At 40.4% G+C, this 19,746-nt stretch overlaps 1 protein-coding gene across 1 annotated transcript in view; it reads left to right on the top strand.

Annotated features, from left to right (window-relative positions):
- Positions 1 to 17,840, top strand: part of khdrbs2 (KH domain containing, RNA binding, signal transduction associated 2) — a gene marked incomplete at its 3' end in the record, with an annotated part of 72,332 nt that extends 54,492 nt beyond the window's left edge. The window contains exons 6-10 of the mRNA XM_080782929.1: positions 1,916 to 2,016; positions 5,805 to 5,905; positions 14,090 to 14,163; positions 14,864 to 14,922; positions 17,746 to 17,840. Of these exons, the coding sequence (XP_080639055.1) occupies positions 1,916 to 2,016; positions 5,805 to 5,905; positions 14,090 to 14,163; positions 14,864 to 14,922; positions 17,746 to 17,840 (430 nt within the window). The remainder of the gene's footprint in view (positions 1 to 1,915; positions 2,017 to 5,804; positions 5,906 to 14,089; positions 14,164 to 14,863; positions 14,923 to 17,745) is intronic.
- Positions 17,841 to 19,746: the final 1,906 nt, after the last annotated feature.

Genomic DNA, 19,746 nt, shown 5'->3' with positions numbered 1-19,746 from the left:
AGTTTATTACGACCAACATCCACCCTATCCACAACAAGGTAACACAACCAGTGGTGGCAGGCCTGTACAGAGTTTATTACGACCAACATCCACCCTATCCACAACAAGGTAACACAACCAGTGGTGGCAGGCCTGTACAGAGTTTATTACGACCAACATCCACCCTATCCACAACAATTAAGGTAACACAACCAGTGGTAGGAATTAAGTACTTTACTTAAGTAAAAGTATTAATACTGTAATATAGAAATACTAAGTAAAAGTCCGGAATTAAAAATGAACTTCGGGTCATATAAACCCAACCTAACCCTAACCTCACAGGAAGCCACAGTTTAGTTTTAACCTGCCACGGGTCAGTTTTAGTGTAGCGTCATATATCCTTAATTATTCTAACTCAGGGAAACGGACCGAGGACTAAGTACAACCTGGGCATTATGTTGGCAATTTTAGAATCGCTAACAATTCCCTCCCCAGATTTGACTCCTTATGGTTAATGTAAATCTTCATGAGAAATATGCACCGGTTGTTCTCCGAGTGTTTATATTCGGTTCACAGTTGGACTGCGAAGTATATCTGCTAGGAGTATAGTGTTCGCATCCCTGCATTCGTTAAAATGTTTTGTTCCTCAAAATAATACACATCATTGTGACCCTAAATCCAGCCGGAAATCCTGGAGATGTTTGGTCGACAGATAAAACATAAAGCATAAAATACAAAACCGTATCCATTCCCACAACGCTCATTTCGGGCTCAGGCACCAGGGCTCATAAGTACCATTTGCCGTTGATGTGTGTCTGCCGAGGCACATTTTGTGCACATAATAACTCCTGGAAATGATGGCCGCCCTCAGTGCCGATAAGTGCAGACACGGCAGAAAATGTGAGAAAGATGGGGTTCATGATTCCATGCAGGAGGAGCGTTATTTCGTCGCAGGGTAATCAAAGCAACTGCTTTACGCTGTGTCCAAAAGTCATGTTTACAAAGCAACGAAACAGACATCATGCTAAATAAATACTTCAATAATAAATCAATCATCGCTTCCGTTATCGATTACCAATGAGCAATGGCCGAAAAATATATAGTGCTGAAGTGGCTAATATTTGTAACTAACTAAAGATTTCAAATAGTGCAAAAGTACAATATTTGCCTCTGAGATGTCTCTTGGAGTAGATGTAAATAAAAGTATTGAAAATTGGAAATACTGAAGAAAGTAAAAACAAAAATACCTCAAAAGTACAGTACTTGAAGATGTACGTGAAGTTACTTTACACCACGGTGTGTGTGTGTGTGTGTGTGTGTGTGTGTGTGTGTGTGTGTTTCCCCAGGAGTCATGGGGGTATAGGAAGGGGTGCAGCAGTGGTCCGTGCTGCAGCAGGAAAACACAGTACCCTTCCCAGTTTAAGCAGGGAGGTGAAAGCTCCCCGAGCCAGGACCGTGTCCACCAATCCACTAGGATACAGGATCCCGCTGTTATCAATCACACATGAGACGTACGACGACTACGTAAGTCTTTAAGCCCACAATGGGAAACATAGGTTGCAATGTTCTTTGAATTGTACTAATTGTATCGTATAGGCATAGGGGGTGGCAGTGCGGCCAGTTGGGAGACGGAAGGCTCCCAGTTCGATCCCGCACTCCCCCAGAGTTAGTGTCGAAGTGTCCTTCAGCAAGACGCTGAACCCCTAATTGCTCCCGATGAGCAGGTTGGTGCCTTGCATGGTTTCCTCCGCCATCTACTATGAATGAGTGGGTGAATGCCTTGGATAAAGGCACAATATAAATGCACTATTTACCTCCTATAATCATGCATTTGAGTATGATTCACCACCGCAGCGTCTAGGGTTTTAAATCTACCGTAGTGCATCAGGCTTTGTCGAGTCACTATCTATAGATACGAACACAATTGGTGTTCCAGGGGAGGGCTGGGCAGGGTCACGGGGAGGGTGATATTTGTCATTTCACAAACTCCTATGGGCTGGGGCGGCAACTGTCTGCAGGGAGTTCTGGGCAGGAGAGGTAGGATGGAGCATAATCAGTTCAGACTTAAAGAAGCTTGAGTTGTGACATTTTCTTCCCTTTGGACACGTTACACCATGTTATTACACAGCTTGGTTGAGCGCTTGATTCTGATTGGTCAATCGCTGAATTCAGCTGTGTGTTATTTTATTTCTTGATAATGACCGCTTGGCTCTATAATAGACCACTATCTAATCAATGGCTCAGAGCACCTGCTCATATCAATTTGCCCTGCTTGTTTTTGTGCCGTATCCAACATGACAGATTTTAAGCCAGAAATAGACAATGCAGTAAGCGACAATTGATTCCATTTGATCAACACATCCTTGTTTTCCGAGGCGACTGTGTCTGACTGTCCGCTCAGCACAACACTTAGGCCTGTAGATACATTCATTACCGTAAGCAAGGAAACACGCCAATTTATAAATGTATTTATTAAAGAACCCATTTTCAACTCATCTTCATATAATTGGTCCTCAGTCCTCACTAATGCTCATATGGTATGTGTCTCATATACTGTAGGAGGGCGCTGTGGACATTATAATGAGCATTAGCGAGGAGTGGACCAATTATATGAAGATTGAAAATGGTTGAAGTCGTCCTTTAATATATTAAAGACAAAAAACAAACAAACAGAAGAGGCTATTGGAGAACCTGACAGGATAGGGACACATGATCTGATGCAGGACAATATCACTATGACAGAAAGAGACAAGATGGGTCTGTTCCAAACCAAATACTCATTAATTCGCCCCATATATCCCAGTGGAAGTGGGGGTATATGTTGTGAAATAAAAAGTCAGATTCTAAGACTGGAATTAGGGGAAAAGCCTAATATATGCTCACTCAGGCGACCCAGTCGGGGTGATCAAGTCCCGACTTACTATTGGGACGTAGGTCGGGACTTGATCACCCCGGCTGGGACACCTGAGTGAGGGGTATGATGTTCGAGAGACCCGAAACCCTGATGACCTTGGGATACATCACTGAGGATACGTTCCAGGTGCATCCATGCAATGTTTTTTGTTATATGCGTCAGCATAGTTGTTTAGAAATGTCCCCCTTCAGGATGATCAAACAACTTGGCCTGTTGGGCGTTATTTCTCAACAACTATACCGACGTGGCATATATTATCCTTTGTTTAAAACAGGGGTCAGTGCAGGCTGCACCTCGCCTGCAGGCCACGTATTATGGATTCATACTACAGCGCGTGAACAGCTGTGTCGAACGTTGCCAAGTCGGTTGCGCCGACTCAGCCCCGTTCGAGTTGCAACCCGATAGGCACAGAATAGTAAATCCTAGTCCCTGCAGAGTCCCGCAAGGGGGACGTCACACGTGACTAGAGGCAAAGCAGTTCCGTGCACGTCACAGAAGGGGACGTTCAGTAGGCCAATAGAGGCAGACGGGGGCGGATCTTTACGGAACCGTATCGGTGTCTTGAATCACGTGGGATCACCATAATCACAAAGTTTTCACTCTGCAATCTGCCTATTGGATTATGAGTTTGCAGTGTGCAAAAGTGGCATTTCGACCTAACAGTGCTGGTGCTATAGAGGAAAGGCCATGGCATCACCGACATATCGGTCGGGGAAATCATCTGGGGAGCATGAATGTGATCAGCAATTTTAATGGCAATGCACCTAATGGTGGTGCTAGAGGAAGGGTCAAATCAGTATATGGTTCATCATCTGGCATGAAGTTGCATAGCAATTTCCATAGTAATCCAGCCAGTACTTGTCAAGATACAGTACAGCTTGTTTGGGAGTCAAGTGTTTGGACATACAGTACCGATAGACAAAATGTTCTAAACCATTTTTGGCCATTAAAATGCTATGGTTTTGGAATCCTTATTCGGCATGAAAATATTCACGTTATTAGCATGCGTGTTCTCAGAATGTGTGGATTTTCAAGGTTGTGTTGAGATCCCCACAAGGTGAGCTACCAAGTTTCATACAAAAAAAGGCAACACTTTCCCCAGTCAATTTCCTCAGAGCTTTCCTGGCAGAAGCAAAGCCCTGCCAACAGTATGTGTGCTGGAAATTGCAGATTGGTCTGCCTGTGTGTGCTCAGTGTTAATTTAACCCTGAGAGTGTACGAATGGACTCGAAAGTGTCCATTGGTACACGCTCAAGAGTAAAATTAACACTTCAGGAATTTACAGCATGGGGAAATGCACAAGCACAGCCTCATTATCAAACCAAATTGAGTTCGGGTGGAGAGCCTGTGTGTTTCTGACGAGTAAGAAAAAAATAATAAGCTAGACATATTTTTTTTCTCTGTGTAATTGGAGGTTGGAAGGACTGGGGTGAGACGAGGTGATTGTAGAATGGCGAGATTGTCCAGAACACTTTCTCCCTCAAATCGCACCATGGTGCATTTATTTGCGTACAGTACATTGGTGCTCAATTTTCTTTGAAAGAGTTCCAAAAGTGTAGCCGGGACTTTTCTGCACACAATTTTTTCCCCCCCGCACGCCGCTAGTCACTTGAAGTATACCTGATATTGCAACGCTGGTTGTTTTTCTCTCATCTTGTGGAGCACAGAAACAGATCAGCAAAACGCAGGGCGTCTACACCGCTAACTCTCTCCAATTTGCCTCGTCGAGGACATGCAATGTGTATGTTTATCGTGTAACAGGGATTTCTCTGGAGACCGCTTTGATTGATGGAATTTGTCTAGTTGTCAGTGTCTCTCCTATAACTGATACTGTGAAATTGTGACAATTCCAATAATTGTATCTAATAGATTAGAGGGTGATATTGATTCAAAACTTGACAGCATTTTGGACATTCCCATATGAAAAGAGAGAAGATGAGAGTAGCTGTATGTCAATGTGTTCTTTATAATTCATGATTGTAATGTTTTCTCACTATTCTGATCCCAGCCCCCCATACATGACACGCACACACAGTCACACACACACACAGTCACACAGTCACACACACACACACACACACACACACACACACACACACACACACACACACCTCTTCCTCTTGTTGTTCATACACAAAAGTTCTGGAGAACACACATGGATCATAAAACCAGGCACGCTTCTGAGTTCTGCTGTACTTCCCCTGTGTCTTTGTGAGAACCAGGCAACCAGCGGTGGAAAAAGTACTTTACTTGAGTAAAAGTACAAACTTATTGGCTACAAGCTCACAGTGAGCTTGTAGATCGGCTATTTTCAAATTGCCGAACTGTATAGGGCTGGTTACTGTATGTGGTACGGCATATAACAACCCTAAACCTATTTTGGGCATGTCATATATTTTCAGTCAGTCGGTTCAAACCACTTTGACCTAGTTGAGTGCATCTATAGCTGGGTCTTCTTGTGTACGATATTTGTCTACAGCATAAATTTGTATAACGATATATAAAAAAATGATACTGTAAATTCTCAGACGCCAAGACAGTTTAATTGCAAGAGAGCTAAACGTGGCAGCCATTAAACAAATTGCATTACTGATTACCAAGCAAGCGTGCCCCTTAGATTTTCAGGGGTTGAGCAAGTGGAGTGCAGAATGGTCAAGACATTATTTTCGCTCAACTCACTCCCACTCTTGGCCTATTTTAAAACAATTACTTATTCTGACGTAAATGTAAATGATGCTGGCTTGTTCATTTTTAATGAATAGTGCAACTGTAGGCTCTTTTGCGTTATGCCAAATAGTTTATTAACTTTGGATAGAAAGTTTACAGAAAGTTTACAGAATTGCTAACAAAAAGAAAAGTCCTTCAGTAGTTCATGTGCTGTGTCTTGAATACTGGCTTGAATGCTGGTGAGTGCTACTTTTTCTCGACCGTTTCGGACGCGGGAAGTCTCGCCGGAACAGACTTCCCTGGGCCTGTTCCTCGGGGTCTGGATGTTCCGGGTACAACCACGCGGTAAGTCTGTCATTTCTCGACCGTTTTGGACGCGGGAAGGCTCGCCGGAACCGGGCACATTCATGGGGGTCTACAGGACCGACAAACCGAACGAAGTGAAGCAACTCCAGATGTTCTAGGAGTAACCAGTGTGCACTTATGCATGGTTGGTGTTTGTGTTTTGTTTTTCTTCACTGTGGGGTTAATCAGTTTAAACAGTTTATCCATTCCTCCCACATGCTCAATTGATAGTCATGGGTGGATAGTTATTAGCTAATGAATGCATTCTGCTCTGCTTCTTGTGAGTAAATTCTTTTCAGTTTTCCGTAACTTTAATTGTGATTATATACAAAGACTTTTTTGAGGCACACGCACAGCTGTCAATAAACAGCTGATAAGGATCTGCCTTTGTTCAATATTTGTACATTATTGTTAATGAATTGTGTCTAATTAAGGAAACAAGCAATCGATCATTCACGTGCATCAGTTTGCAGAATGAATGTGAATGTGAGAAAGTGTGAAATCATAGGCTCAAGAGTAGTGTCGATTTTGACAGCATTTTGATTTAGCTCTAGTCATAGTTTTTTGAATAAAATTCCATTTAGTTATAGTCATATTTTATTCATCTGAAATATTTTGGTTTTAATGTAGTTTTAGTTGACTAAATATAAGATCTTATTCTAAAAATGTATGACTAAAATGTATTTTGGCAGGCCTTGTTGGCGTAATGGCTGATTATACACTTGCTAGCATGCTGAAAATAGTCAATCTACAAGCTCACAACATGTCGCGCTGTGGCGTGTTGTGAGCCGTTTAGTTTTCATCATTAAAAAAGGTAGCCGGACATTTTTCATCATCTTATAGTCGACGAAATCAACACTGCTCAAGAGGCTTCCTCAATCCTCCCTATTGATACAAAACAATAAGCTTGTGTGTGTCAAAATGAAACCAAAGTTCTTCCTTCACAAGGGCTCCGGTCATTATGGTTAAAAAAATCACACCTGTGTGAAGTGAGTGATGCAACTGTACTGTGTGTGGGGGTCCCCGCAACATCCAGACCCCCAGGAACACACCCAGGGGGGGCAGCCCGGTTCCGGCGAGACTTCCCGCGTCCGAAATGTTCGAGAAATGACAGAGTTACCGTGTTGCAGCTTTCCGTGCTCGGACATACAGACACAGGGACAGACACGGCGACATACACACATTACTACATAATGGAGTGGTTAGGCACCGCTCAAAAATGGAGGTAGGACACTAGTAGTATCAATTATATCCTCATAAGTCAGAGAACGCTGGCTGCCAGGTATTGTAATATTTTAGGAGAGGACCTCTTCTAGTGAAATTATATTATATTTATTGCATTCCTGCAGGGCTTTATTGCATTCCTGATGGCACGCACGTGCACAAGCACACACGCACACGTACACGCACACACTCTCAGTGGAGGTATAGGCCTATAGTCTGTATCAATATTCAATAATATGTTGTCTATGTACCTTCTATGTTCCAACATGCTGGAAAGCTAAGCTGCAGAAAGAAATCATTCTCAAATATGAAGTTATAGCCAACAACACACGGACTGTGGGCTCCATCTTGCGCCACCCTTATGCCTTATCCCTAAATGTTAAATGGTTCAACTAGCGGATCTACATCGAGACATTGTGAGCTTGTAGATTGGCTATTTGGACTATTTTAAAAGGTTTTTTTAAATAGTAAATAATGGCAAATTAGTTTAAGGATAAGGGTTAAGGCGCAAGATATAGCCCTGTATGTGTAAACTTGGCAGAGCTTTGTTCTTATGTGTAGAAATTAAACTCAGTCCTCCTCAATGTTGTTGGTGTATAAAAGACATATCCACAGTCACCTGCAGATGGTAGTTGTTTGATTTTATATATCCACAGTATGCCAGTATCCCATAATCTACTCTGCACTATCTAGCGATTAATGGTCATTAATCATGATTAATTAATATGAAATCATTTGACAGCCCTAATAAAATGTATACAAATATATTTAAAAAATCAAAAATAGAATAGAGGCCATTTTCAAATGGCCGAAATGTATATGGCTGAAGTTATATTAAAATGCTGAAATCTCCTGCAGCATGCTTTTGGTTACAATAAAATGCCTGTCAAACCTTAGATACTCTGTCTCTGCCTGTTGATTTGTATCAGCCACAATACGCATGATATAGCCTACTAGTTTAGCAACCATTGTTAGTGGGTGGATGGCATCCATAGTCTTACTCTTAAATGGGTTTTTTTTTTGTGGCTTTCGCCTTTTATTTTATGGAGGGACAGACAGTAAGAGATGGGGGGATGACATGCAGTAAAGGCTGTCGGGATCAGGAGTCGAACCCGCTGCACACTGCCAGACTGGATTACCAGCCAAGGTGCCTGGACCGCTGAGCCACGGCCCAGGCCAATAGTATTACTCTTAACCCGTTAAAACCATGAAAGCATCCATGTCATCTTCAATTCCTTAGGCTATTCAAAAAATAGCAGATATACAAGTTCTCATCATGTCACTTGTGCCACGAGTTTGTAGATCTGCAATTATTTTAGAAAAATCATGAGTGTGCAAATCTTTGAATATTATTTTGCAAATCGATTTTTTTTTACTTAAATGGTTAGTTCAGATTTTTGGACTTAAAGCTGTAGGAAATGCTTGACATTAATAAAGGAAATATACTTGCAATTAATATAGTGTTTGCAAAGGTATTAATTGATGAGTCCTGTGGTGGGAGTTCTGGTCTGGTTTTATTTATATTAAGTAGTTCCTGTCATTTGGTTAGGGCACTGCATGGGGGCCACTCATTTAAAATAAATGAATCCACAAAACTAGTGTAATTTGTATTGTTGATCTACCATATAGCGCAACTTTCGTTTAACTCACATGGAGCTATGATGTTTGTGCTGCTGCTGGCTGCAGTGATAGTGGACACAAAATATAAGTTTGGCTTCAGGCCAATTTTTAAATGCTGTAAACAATGAGTTTTATTTCCCCTTTATGAATAATGAATATTAATTTTGTGCAGGACTGAATGCTTCTCTTTTCTGCACAACACATCGCCACCTGAGCTGACCAAGTAGTGTGTACATGTATTTGCCATTACATGATAAGAATGAATGGAATGCCTTTCTCTCCTCACTGTAAATGGGACAGCCATTTTCACCTTCATAACCACATAAGTTATATGTCCTGGTTATGTACACGGTTTCAGAAGTTCCACGTATATAGTTGCCTTGTTCTAGAGGTGGTCTGTGAGCAACTCGCTTGTCGTGGCAACAGGCCTGTTAAAACATGTAAACATGTATGTTTGTTGCAATGTGTAGGCTATATGAGCTTTCATGTGTACTGTATGTAGCTCCCGTTAATAGCAACGACTGAAATCACAACACAAGGCCACACAAGGTCAGTGTGTGTGTGTGTGTGTGTGTGTGTGTGTGTGTGTGTCGTTTTGTAAAGCAATGAGACCCCCATTTCTTTCCTGGGGCATGCCATCCCTTGGTTACGCCATGTTATGTGAGGATGAAAGCTACTGAATGCCCTCCATTGTGCCTACGCCCTATAGTGTCAGACTGTTACTATAGCAATAACATATTTTTTTACTATACTCTTGTGCCCATTTTGTCGACTGAAACTATGACGAAAAATGTCTGTCGACTACCTTTTTTTCACTGACGAAAATGAAATGAAAACTAAGCTATGATGGCTAAAACTATGACTAAATATATTGACAATTTCGTCAAATAGACCTAAAATATTAGGGAGGGACTAGTGGAGAAGAGATTAACTAAAAAACATTGCATGGATGCACCTGGGACGTATCCTCAGTAATGTATCCCAAGGTCCTCTGGGTTTCGGCGGGTCTGATAATATCATACACATCAGAATCACTCGGGTGACCCAGCCGGGGTGATCAAGTCCCGACTTACGTCCCAGTAGCTACCCTCGATCAGTCCCATTAGGGAAAAACCAGGGACACACAATCCGCTGCTCCAGAACTACTCTGCCGGTACTGGGCGGGCCATCCGGTACTGGGTGGGACTGGGCGGGCAATCCGGCGCGTGGAGGGACTAGGCAATATGGCTTGACTCCTGGCCGGGCACCTCCTACATCTCACCAGGTCCACTCCTGACACTTCATTTGGGAGTGGTGGATTCTGCAGGCTCCACTGGCAGGCTCTACTTGCGGCTTGAATGGCCCTCCTAAAGGTCTCTACTTTGTCTTGCTGCCTGGGAAACTAGTGATAATCATATTCTATTTCCAACAGTCAATGTATTAAAATGATAAAGATCTGCTATTTAACATTAAATGGCATGCCTTTTTAATGATATAACAGAATCATCTAAATCAGTAGCATTCCTCATCTGGGGAAGCTAAAGGCTCACAGCAAAGCATTCTTGTTTGGGACTGAAGTGGTTCACGGATGGAAAGATGGACTGACAGACATTCTCAGAGCTCTGCCACTATAGCGGGACTAATTCAAATTCATGATGGTGAATTAAAAAGTTCAGGTGGAAAGTTCAGTTGTCCGTGCTTTGTTAGACACATCTTTAAATTAAGACCCAGTGTGTTAGATTCGAAGATCCCGTATTAGAGTAATCCAACTCAACTATTCACAGGAGATTTCAGGCTCTGGTCAATATGTTATTTAATCAAATCAGCATTAAGTAATGGGGTTGCAGCACCGTGCTGTACAATGGTGAAACACAATTGCTATTAAAGAGTGACATCTTTGACTGAATCCATTCTTCGTGTAGGCTACTCTTTACCGTTGATAAAGGTGTGGAGGGTGAGATTGCACCCTTTACAGCAAACCATAAATTCCACAAATCACTTGCATCAGAACAAGATGAATTGCTCGGTCTCAAGCGTGAGTGTGGCAACCGCACGGAGGCTATGCAGTCAGTGTCGTAATGTGATTAAACACAGAGCTTTGGGAGGCTTTGAGGAGAGAAAAAAAAAGTTTAATCCATTGACTGTCGAAATAGCACAAGGTCATACTTTGAAAATGGAGGAAATTCTTCCTGTATTATCTGTTTCATTGACATAAAAGATATGTAAAAGTTTGCGTGAACCCCAGTGTGAGTGCTCTAGATGTGTATAGCATTTACTGTACTTACAGATGGTATGAAAATACCCAGAGAATAAAATAAAATGAGGGCGCTCTGGGTACTTTTAAGGATGCCTTGCATATCTGCTGGATACACTGCCGAGCCCACATCTGTGAGATTAGCCAATTATGGGGATGAGAATTCTTCATGCAGAACTACCTTACTACCTCCAGTAGATGTTATTAAATCACTTAAATACGCATACTTTGTTGAACGGAGTCCCCAGGGTTCTATACTGTACTAGGCCCCCCCCCCCCCCCCCCCCCAAGAAATCTTAGCCGAAAATAGCCACTCTATAAGCTCACAACGTGACTGTAGATCTGCTAATGGCGCAGAATGTTCACGCGAGAATAGGGATGTTATAGAGCTTCATGTGGTTAACAGAAGCACGAGTTGGATCCCAAACACAAAGCTGAAATCCCGCCGGGGACATAGATAATTTTCTGTTGTAGCGTGCGCCCACACTGTGGAACGATCTTCCACCTCATGTTAGAGCTTCCCAAACCTTGCCTGTGTTTAAATTACGTTTGAAAACTCACTGGCGTTTGAACATGCTGAAGAGTTGCTTTATGCAATTATGTTGCCCTGTTGATTGATTATGTATTGCTCTTGGTATTTTTTTCTTTCTCTGTTTGGTACCGAGTGTACAGCACTTTGGTTAACACTGTTGTTTTAAATGTGCTTTATAAATAAAGTGCATTGGCTTGGATAGAAAGTCTCTAACTGTAGGCTGTGTTACAGAGCAGTCTGTGTCAAGTGTAACAATTCAGACAAATGGAGACACAGCTTGCCCTTTGTTCTTTATGAGACTCACTAAGAGAATTACAGGACGTTTACTGTAGTTCAGAATACCTTATTGTGTGGTGACATTATAGGCCTGAAAATCTTATCCAACGAACAAAATATTTATTTTCTGGTGTGCTCATATGTTTGTATCAAATAAACACCACCAATAGTTGTCAGATGGATCCAATAGTTATTTTGATCAACGTGTACCTGTACCCTCTGCTATGGTACAGTACAATAAGGCATTTCTAAGTTTTGGGTCTGTGAGGCTAAATCTCATCAAACGGTGGTGCATAGCTCAAACGCTGAATAAATAATGGACCTCGATATGAAAAGGGTTGAAAACCACTGACATGCAGGGTTTCAACAGATAATGGAACACTGTTCATGAGGACCTTTACGATGTTGGTGTCCCAATTAAACTGAGCCAAGACTCCCTACCACTGGTGTGAAGACGTGATTTATTTGCCCTGCTTTTGTTCAATAGGACGAGTCTTAATTGTCTTTCCAATTAGGTGTCAGACTGTAAGAACCAAGCTTCATTATCTGGGCTGCACTTATACGCAAGCAGTACGTCGCTTTTAAAAATCCATTCAGAGTAAAGTGCAGCATGAAGCCCGAGAAGACAAATCAATGGTATTTGTAATAAGACATGCTGCAAAACATACTATTATATTTAAGAACCACTTACAGTATAAATGTATTCAGGTTGTTTTCTATAATCAGAACGATGTATTCTCTACACAGATATGGTATCAGTGCCCTAGCAAGCTTGCAGTACTGGTAGCCTAATACTATATCCACACAGTTATGCATTATTCAATTTACAACCCATCAACATTTCACCCAAAACAAAACTGATTGGCCACACACACACACACACACACACACACACACACGGGTATCTTGGTGGTGTATCGAATCTTGTGGACCAGACCCATGCAAGATGCTGTACTCTGTCATCAACCCTACTGTAAGCCATTCCAGCTTGTCAAAGTGTGCAGGGGTGAGGTGGGTTCGGGGGGTGAGACCCAGTAGAACCTGACCAGTATCGGGTTTGTTTATGGTTACGTCTGTGTGAGTCATAGCGACATGCCTATATATGGCCGTATTGGGTTAGTTTATGGTTAAGTCCGAGTCTGAGTGAGGTGGCCATGGGCCGCCGGCTCCCTTTATTCTCACATGGGAACACTAACAAAATGGTAAATTAGTGAGAAGGCTGCTCATCCCATCAGTATATGAAATGCCTTCAGCACAGAATGGAAATAATGCTTTGAACAACTTAATCCCTGACATAATCCCCAACTTTTAATTGAGTCCAATCCATGTTCATATAAAGGCACACTGGAACGTTGGAGAGCTGAGTGGGTAACTTGCTTTTGTAAAACATTGCTGATCTACATTCTGACAACTGACAGAATTTATGAAATTTGTAACATTTTGGAATTTTTGGAATTTTTAGTACTCACATTTCTTACTTCGATCTACAACCCTAAACGTGTAGATGTATATAAGATAAGGTGGTTGATGTCTGCCTTATCTCGTGTATCTCAAGAACCCGTCTGACGATAGACTTCAAAACATACGTAAATTCTCCTTCAGCATTGCCACCCAAGAGTGTAATGCCCTGACCCCTTCCCTCAACAAAATGCAGATCACTGGCTTCCTTTAAAACAGGCTTGAAAAGCCACCGTTCAGTAGACCAAAGTGAGAGGAAATGATCACTTCACTTGACTGTACTCTGTGTTGTTTACATTTCTGTCTAACACCTCAAGCGTCAGCCTGACTCAGCCATTGCGTTGGAGACGTAGCCTGAACCAATCAAAGAACCAATAAATAGTAGTGCGTACTGTAGATCTCAACATTATTTGAGCGAAAGCTCGCTCAAATAGAGACCTAGAGCGATTGAGCGAATATAATGGGATTGAACTGGTGCCATCACATTTCATCTTTAAATACTTAATGTTAAGGTACGCTTGCTCGCCTTGCTGCATTGTGGTAATCATTCAGCCCATTTGTATTGATATTTAAAATTTTAACAGCAGTTGCACACATTTCTCTAGCAGCAACATATCAATAGTTTAGATCGATGAGTGAGTTGGCTAGGATCATGTCAATTAGGTCTGCACTATTACGATCCATTCGCCTGCAAACCTTAATCAATGCTCCCTGTTTGACACGACTTTACGTCCCTTCCTTTCCTGGTGTGGGTGAACTTTGTGGAAGTAAATCATTCATCATCCTTTTCATATTAAACTAAATGAGGAGAAGCCAACCGTGCTGTTCACTTTGTCCACAGGGCTACGATGACGGATACGATGGAGAATATGATGACGAGAGCTACGAGGAAAACAACGTCAATCAGTCAAAGAGGTGAATCAATGAGTCAATGAGTTTGATTAATGATATTTGGCTTAAAAAAAGGAAGTTCCTCCAATGATCACCATGTGAAAACAAATGATGTTTCTGTCAATCTGACATCCCATCTAGCTACGTTGTGATTTACGAGACATGCAACTTTAAGGGCTACCAACAGTGAATCTTTTTGTGTCAGTGTAAGTGGTGTAAAGTAATACGTACATTAAGTATGATTTTGAGGTATTTATATGCACCACAATTATTTGAAAAGTTTAGTTACTTTGTAGATTTTGATTATTACAAAACATACATTAAACACTTCAGCCCTATATAGATTTCGTACATTTTAAAATAGCCAATCTACATAGCTCGTTGTTTTCCACCACTAAGTGCTGGAATATTTCTTCCACCACCGTTTTCTACAGGAGGACTTAAAATGTATTAAAATGTTATTACATTTTCTGTACTAATCCTGCATGTGTTTCCCATCTATAATACCAACACTGACCAATAAATGTAATCCAATTTATATTCAACTCATTTACCATTAATGACATGCATAACAGCATTGTGCGCCTCACTCAATTACTGTACTGTAGCTATATAGTTTTTTGGTCCAGAATTGAATTAATTCACCATATTCTAAAATAATTTATAATTATAATATAACATTAGGCCCGTTTTGACAATGACATTTCCAACTTTTATATTTTAGTATTTCAGAATATTACGAATATGGACACGGAGCCAATGATGAGACATACAACAACTATGGTAAGGGAAGTTAATTTGGTGAGAGGACACTTTACATCAACTTAGAGGCTCAAATTCTGACCCATTTGTTGTCAAGTCCATCCCTCAAATGCCCTGCCTCTCTCCAACCACTATCTAAATGCTGTTAAATGACAAATAACTAACTGACTGGTATACTGTGGTATAGTGAGAGTAGAAACAGCTGTTTGAATGGGATGCAACAATGCACAGCATTATCTTACTTGGCGAAAGTCAACCATATATCCTGAAATCTTTAATATGACATGGGTGGAAAGTAACGAAGGTACATGTACTCGAGTACAATTTTAAGGTATTTTTTATATTTATATATATATTTATTTGAAAAATAAAAAAATATATACAGTACATTTATTTGAAAACTGTAGTCTACTCACTGGATTAAAGTTATTATTAGAAAACATACATTAACCACTTCAGCCTTATACAGTACTTTGGCTATTTGAAAATAGCCGATCTACAGTACATGATCACAACGTGTCACGTGTTGTGAGCTTGTAGATCGGCAATTTTCAAAGGATTTTCATACATAAAAAGAAACATGCTGTGAAATGGGACATTCTACACTATTACTTTTGGCACTTTAAGTATATTTTGATTTCAATACACTTTTACTCAAGTACTTTTTGAATGCTGGTAATTTACTGTACTTGTAACGGAGTACTTCTACATGATGGTATCGATACTTTTCCACCACTGCTGATGCCCACTTTAAAAAGGTGAGTTGTCTTTTGCACATCGAGATTGTTTACCAGAGAAGCACTCTAAACAATTATTGTCTGCTCTCCACATAAACTGGTTTTCACAGTGGGCCTGCAAGAACATTCATTCATTCATTCATTCATTCACTCTTTGCTCTCCACATAAACTGGTTTGCACAGTGGGCCTGCAAGAACATTCATTCATTTCCAATTGTGAACCAGGGTTTTGGAGAACCGAGGAAGAATCCAAAATGAAGACACTGACAGGGAAAAGTATCAATACTGCAATGCAGAAATACTCTGTTACAAGTAAACGTCCGGAATTCAAAGTATTGGCATCAAAATGTACTTAAAAGCACCAAACGCAAAAGTACTCATTATGCAGAATGTCCCATTTCAAGTTTTCAAATGTATAAAAATCATTTGAAAATAGGCGATCTACAAGCTCACAATGCGTCACGACACGTGAGCTTGTAGATCGAAATGTATATAAGGCTGAAGTGGTTAGGCCTACTGTATGTTTTGTAATAATCAAAATCTACAATAACTAAACGTTTCAAAATAAATGTAGTATGAGTAGATCATACATGAAATATTTGCTTCCGAGATATAGTGAAGTAAGTACAAACAATACTTACTGTGACTTGGACCTAAAGCTGTGTGCACTCAGCCAGTGGTGGGCAGTAATGTGCATATTTCAGTATCTATTCTACTATTTTATTTTTTATACTTATGACCAGTGGTGTAAAGTAGCCAAGTACATTTACTCAAGTACTGTATTTAAATTGAGGTGTTTTTATTTATTTTTTACTTGACTAGACTACATCTCAGAGGTAAATTTTGTAGGCCTACTTTTATTCCACTACATTTATTTGAAAACTTTAGTTACTTTGCCCCGTCATACACATTTTAATTTGAAAATAGATCTACATTTTCTACTATGAGAAAGTCGTGAGCTTGTAAATCGGCTATTTTCACAATATGTATCTGTGGAAAACTAAATTGAGTAATTGAATGACTCAACTCTTACAATTCCAAGTGCTTATCAGGGTGGGGGGAGGTTTCCCCAGTTCAAATACGATTATTTTTGAAAAGATTGAGAACCACTGCTGTACAGGAATTGGGGCTTCCAGACTAAATAAATGTTCTTTGCAGCGAGCAGCAGTAACCCCTGCTGTGCCTCAAATGAAAAATGTCCTTGGTCTGATGGGATAGATCAGTGGTTTTCAACCCTTTTCATATCAAGGTCCAGTATTTATTCGGCATTTGAGCCACGGACCACCATTTGATGAGATTTATAGCCTCTCAGACCAAAGACTTACTTTGTTATCGTTAGATAAGATTTTGATTGAAAATGTTATTAACAGTTTGTAGAATGGAACGTACAGGTCAATACAAAAATAGATACAAAGATTTCATGCTGTATTGATGTGGTAGTACTAGGTATACAGCCATAGGAGAAACAACAGTGTCTCTCCTGCAGTGAAAATGTTGATCAAAATAACAATTCTTCTACTTCTATTAGACTACTTTAAATTAAATAATGTAGAAATGTCATTCTTGAGAGCATACAATTAAACGAGATGGACACGTACGGATTCATTTGGTTTAATTTTACGCTCTCAAGAGTTAAAAATCTATAAGGGTCCACTTGGTTATCAACTTTCCATCATTTACCTGGAACCCACCGCAAGGACGACTGCGGTGGTCCCCGGATCACTGGTTGGAAAGTGGAAACCACTGGGATAGAGATCAAATTATAGGAAGGTACACTAGCTGACTTACTTGATGGATTGAAAACTGCCCACTTCTAAATCTACTGAAGGTGCATTATGTCACTATCGGTCACTATGGTCCTACTCTCTGGAACTCACTGCCATGATGATCTGAGAGCTGTCACTACCGTGTCATCCATTAAACTCTTTCTCCCTGCCGTCCCCATTTTGGACAGGCAAAAAAGTGAAAAAAGAAATCAAAACAAGGGGGCGAGCGTTGTGCGTGTGTGTAAAGCATCCATGTTATTTTAGAAGGGCATGTGTAGACTCAGATCTTAATGGGGTAAATAAATAGACACTAAATTTATCTCAAATTCATGTTTTTGCAGAGGAGGAATGGGCGACCACCCGTTCAAGTCTCAAAGCTCCAGCAACACGGCCAGCAAGGGTGGCCTACAGAGAGCATCCCTATGGAAGATACTGAAGGACAGGTGCTCCAAATCTTTGGCCTCCAACGTCAAAAGATTCCTCATAAAATGTTGTAATAGACCTTCCTTCCTTTTGCGTCCACCATCACCTCCTTCAGGACATTTTGTCAAAGGAACGCACATTTAGCACAATATTCCCTTATGGTTCAACATCAGTATTTCGATAAAAATACTGATGTTGAACCACTAACTTCTTAGAACGCACAAAGGAAATATCTTAAACCCCATCCCACCCCAAACCCCATTAACCACTAACCATTATACTAGTTGAGCGGAGTCCCAGAGGGGTTTATAGCCTACTATAGGCCCCCTCCTTTTGTCCCTCTATACCAAATATCTTTCTCGGAAATATCCGATCTATAAGCTCACAACGTGTTGTCAGCTTGTAGATCTGCTATTTCTTATGCAAAGTGTTCGCCACCAGAACAGGGATGCTCGCTAATAGGGTTCATAATGTTTAAAGTTTGTTTGTTTCAGTTTTGTTTTTTAAATTAAACTTTTGAGAGTTATCCGAGATGACAGAAACTCGCACAGAAATATTCTTCTATTGGGACGTTCATTAGTCAGCCCCATCATGCAGTGGCTCTCCAAATGTTACAGCCACCCCCCCCCCCACCCCGTTGCTACTGAAATGCTGGTTCTCTCCACTCCCAGTCACCCTGCAGTGTCTTGATGAGCCTGCCACATAGCTCAGCTGTAATAATAATAATAAGAAGAAGAAACACTGCTTTAATGGATTACTTTGGTGTTGTAAGTGATTCATACGGGTCATTCATACGGTTCACCATAATGTTTTGTTCGTTATGAAGATACTTTGATGTTAACAAACATTATCAAGTCTCGACACCATTTGGCATACCTGCATTCTACAGAGGCATTTCTTTTTACTTCCCATATATGTACCGTTATATAATTTATTCATATTTAAATATCATAAACATACATAACGTAAACATATATCATTTACCCATTACAAATATATTACAATGAGTAATGCAAAAACTGGAAAACAGTTGTGTTTTCAGACTATTTTGTACAGTGCATGACTTTTGTATCATTTGATAATTACACTTACGAACTGGATGAAATCTTTCAAAACTAATGCTTATTATTCCTTATACACAGAACACTCGTATAGAGAAGACATACTTTTGACATTGTGGCTATAGCCCTGAAGAAATCCATTAAATAAAACCATACCGTTGTTGAAACTGGCACAAACGTTTTGAACAGCAAACATTGTCTCCTCACGTCTTTACTACAAGAACATAAACAGGTTTAATGTCCAAGAATCTAAACTAAAGCTTTTAAATCATGCAACTGTTCCAGAGCTCCATGATTTATTGATGGTTAGTTGTGTACATTAGTGTATAAACAGTAACGCATATAATCCACGGTTATAACGTCATTTGAAACGTTCCAAGATGTTAGACGATGATCCTGGCATTATATTTCAGTTTATTTTGGGGGGCGGGGTTGAAAGCAATTTGTTGTATACAATGACAATGTGTAATTTATACTAAGCATTGTTCTGTGTTTAACCTGTGTATTTGTACATAAAGCATTTAATAAAAACAACATACTGCAGATCCTGTGGAAGCCTCTCTAAATAGGTGGCCATTAACTGGTAAAGGAAGTATAAAGGTGATGGCTAAAATATTCCATAACAAAAGCAACACCTTTACTTGATGAATAACTTACAAGAACTTATACTATTCCAATTTGCCCACCGAGTCTTTCTTATTAAACAGATATTCTGATTGACTGGTTTGCACTATTGTAGCTTGACTCTGAGAATCATATGGCGTTTAATGAGGTAAGACGTCCCCATGTACTCTTTTAGCAGTGTGTTCAATGCGGTGACACTTTGGAGCTGGTTCCTACACGCATCATAATGTAAAC

Source organism: Protomyctophum bolini (assembly GCF_963924005.1).
Source record: "Protomyctophum bolini genome assembly, chromosome: 14".
Classification (NCBI taxonomy): domain Eukaryota; kingdom Metazoa; phylum Chordata; class Actinopteri; order Myctophiformes; family Myctophidae; genus Protomyctophum; species Protomyctophum bolini.
Note: the sequence above shows the minus strand (reverse complement) of the source record. Positions and strands in the feature narration are given on the sequence as shown.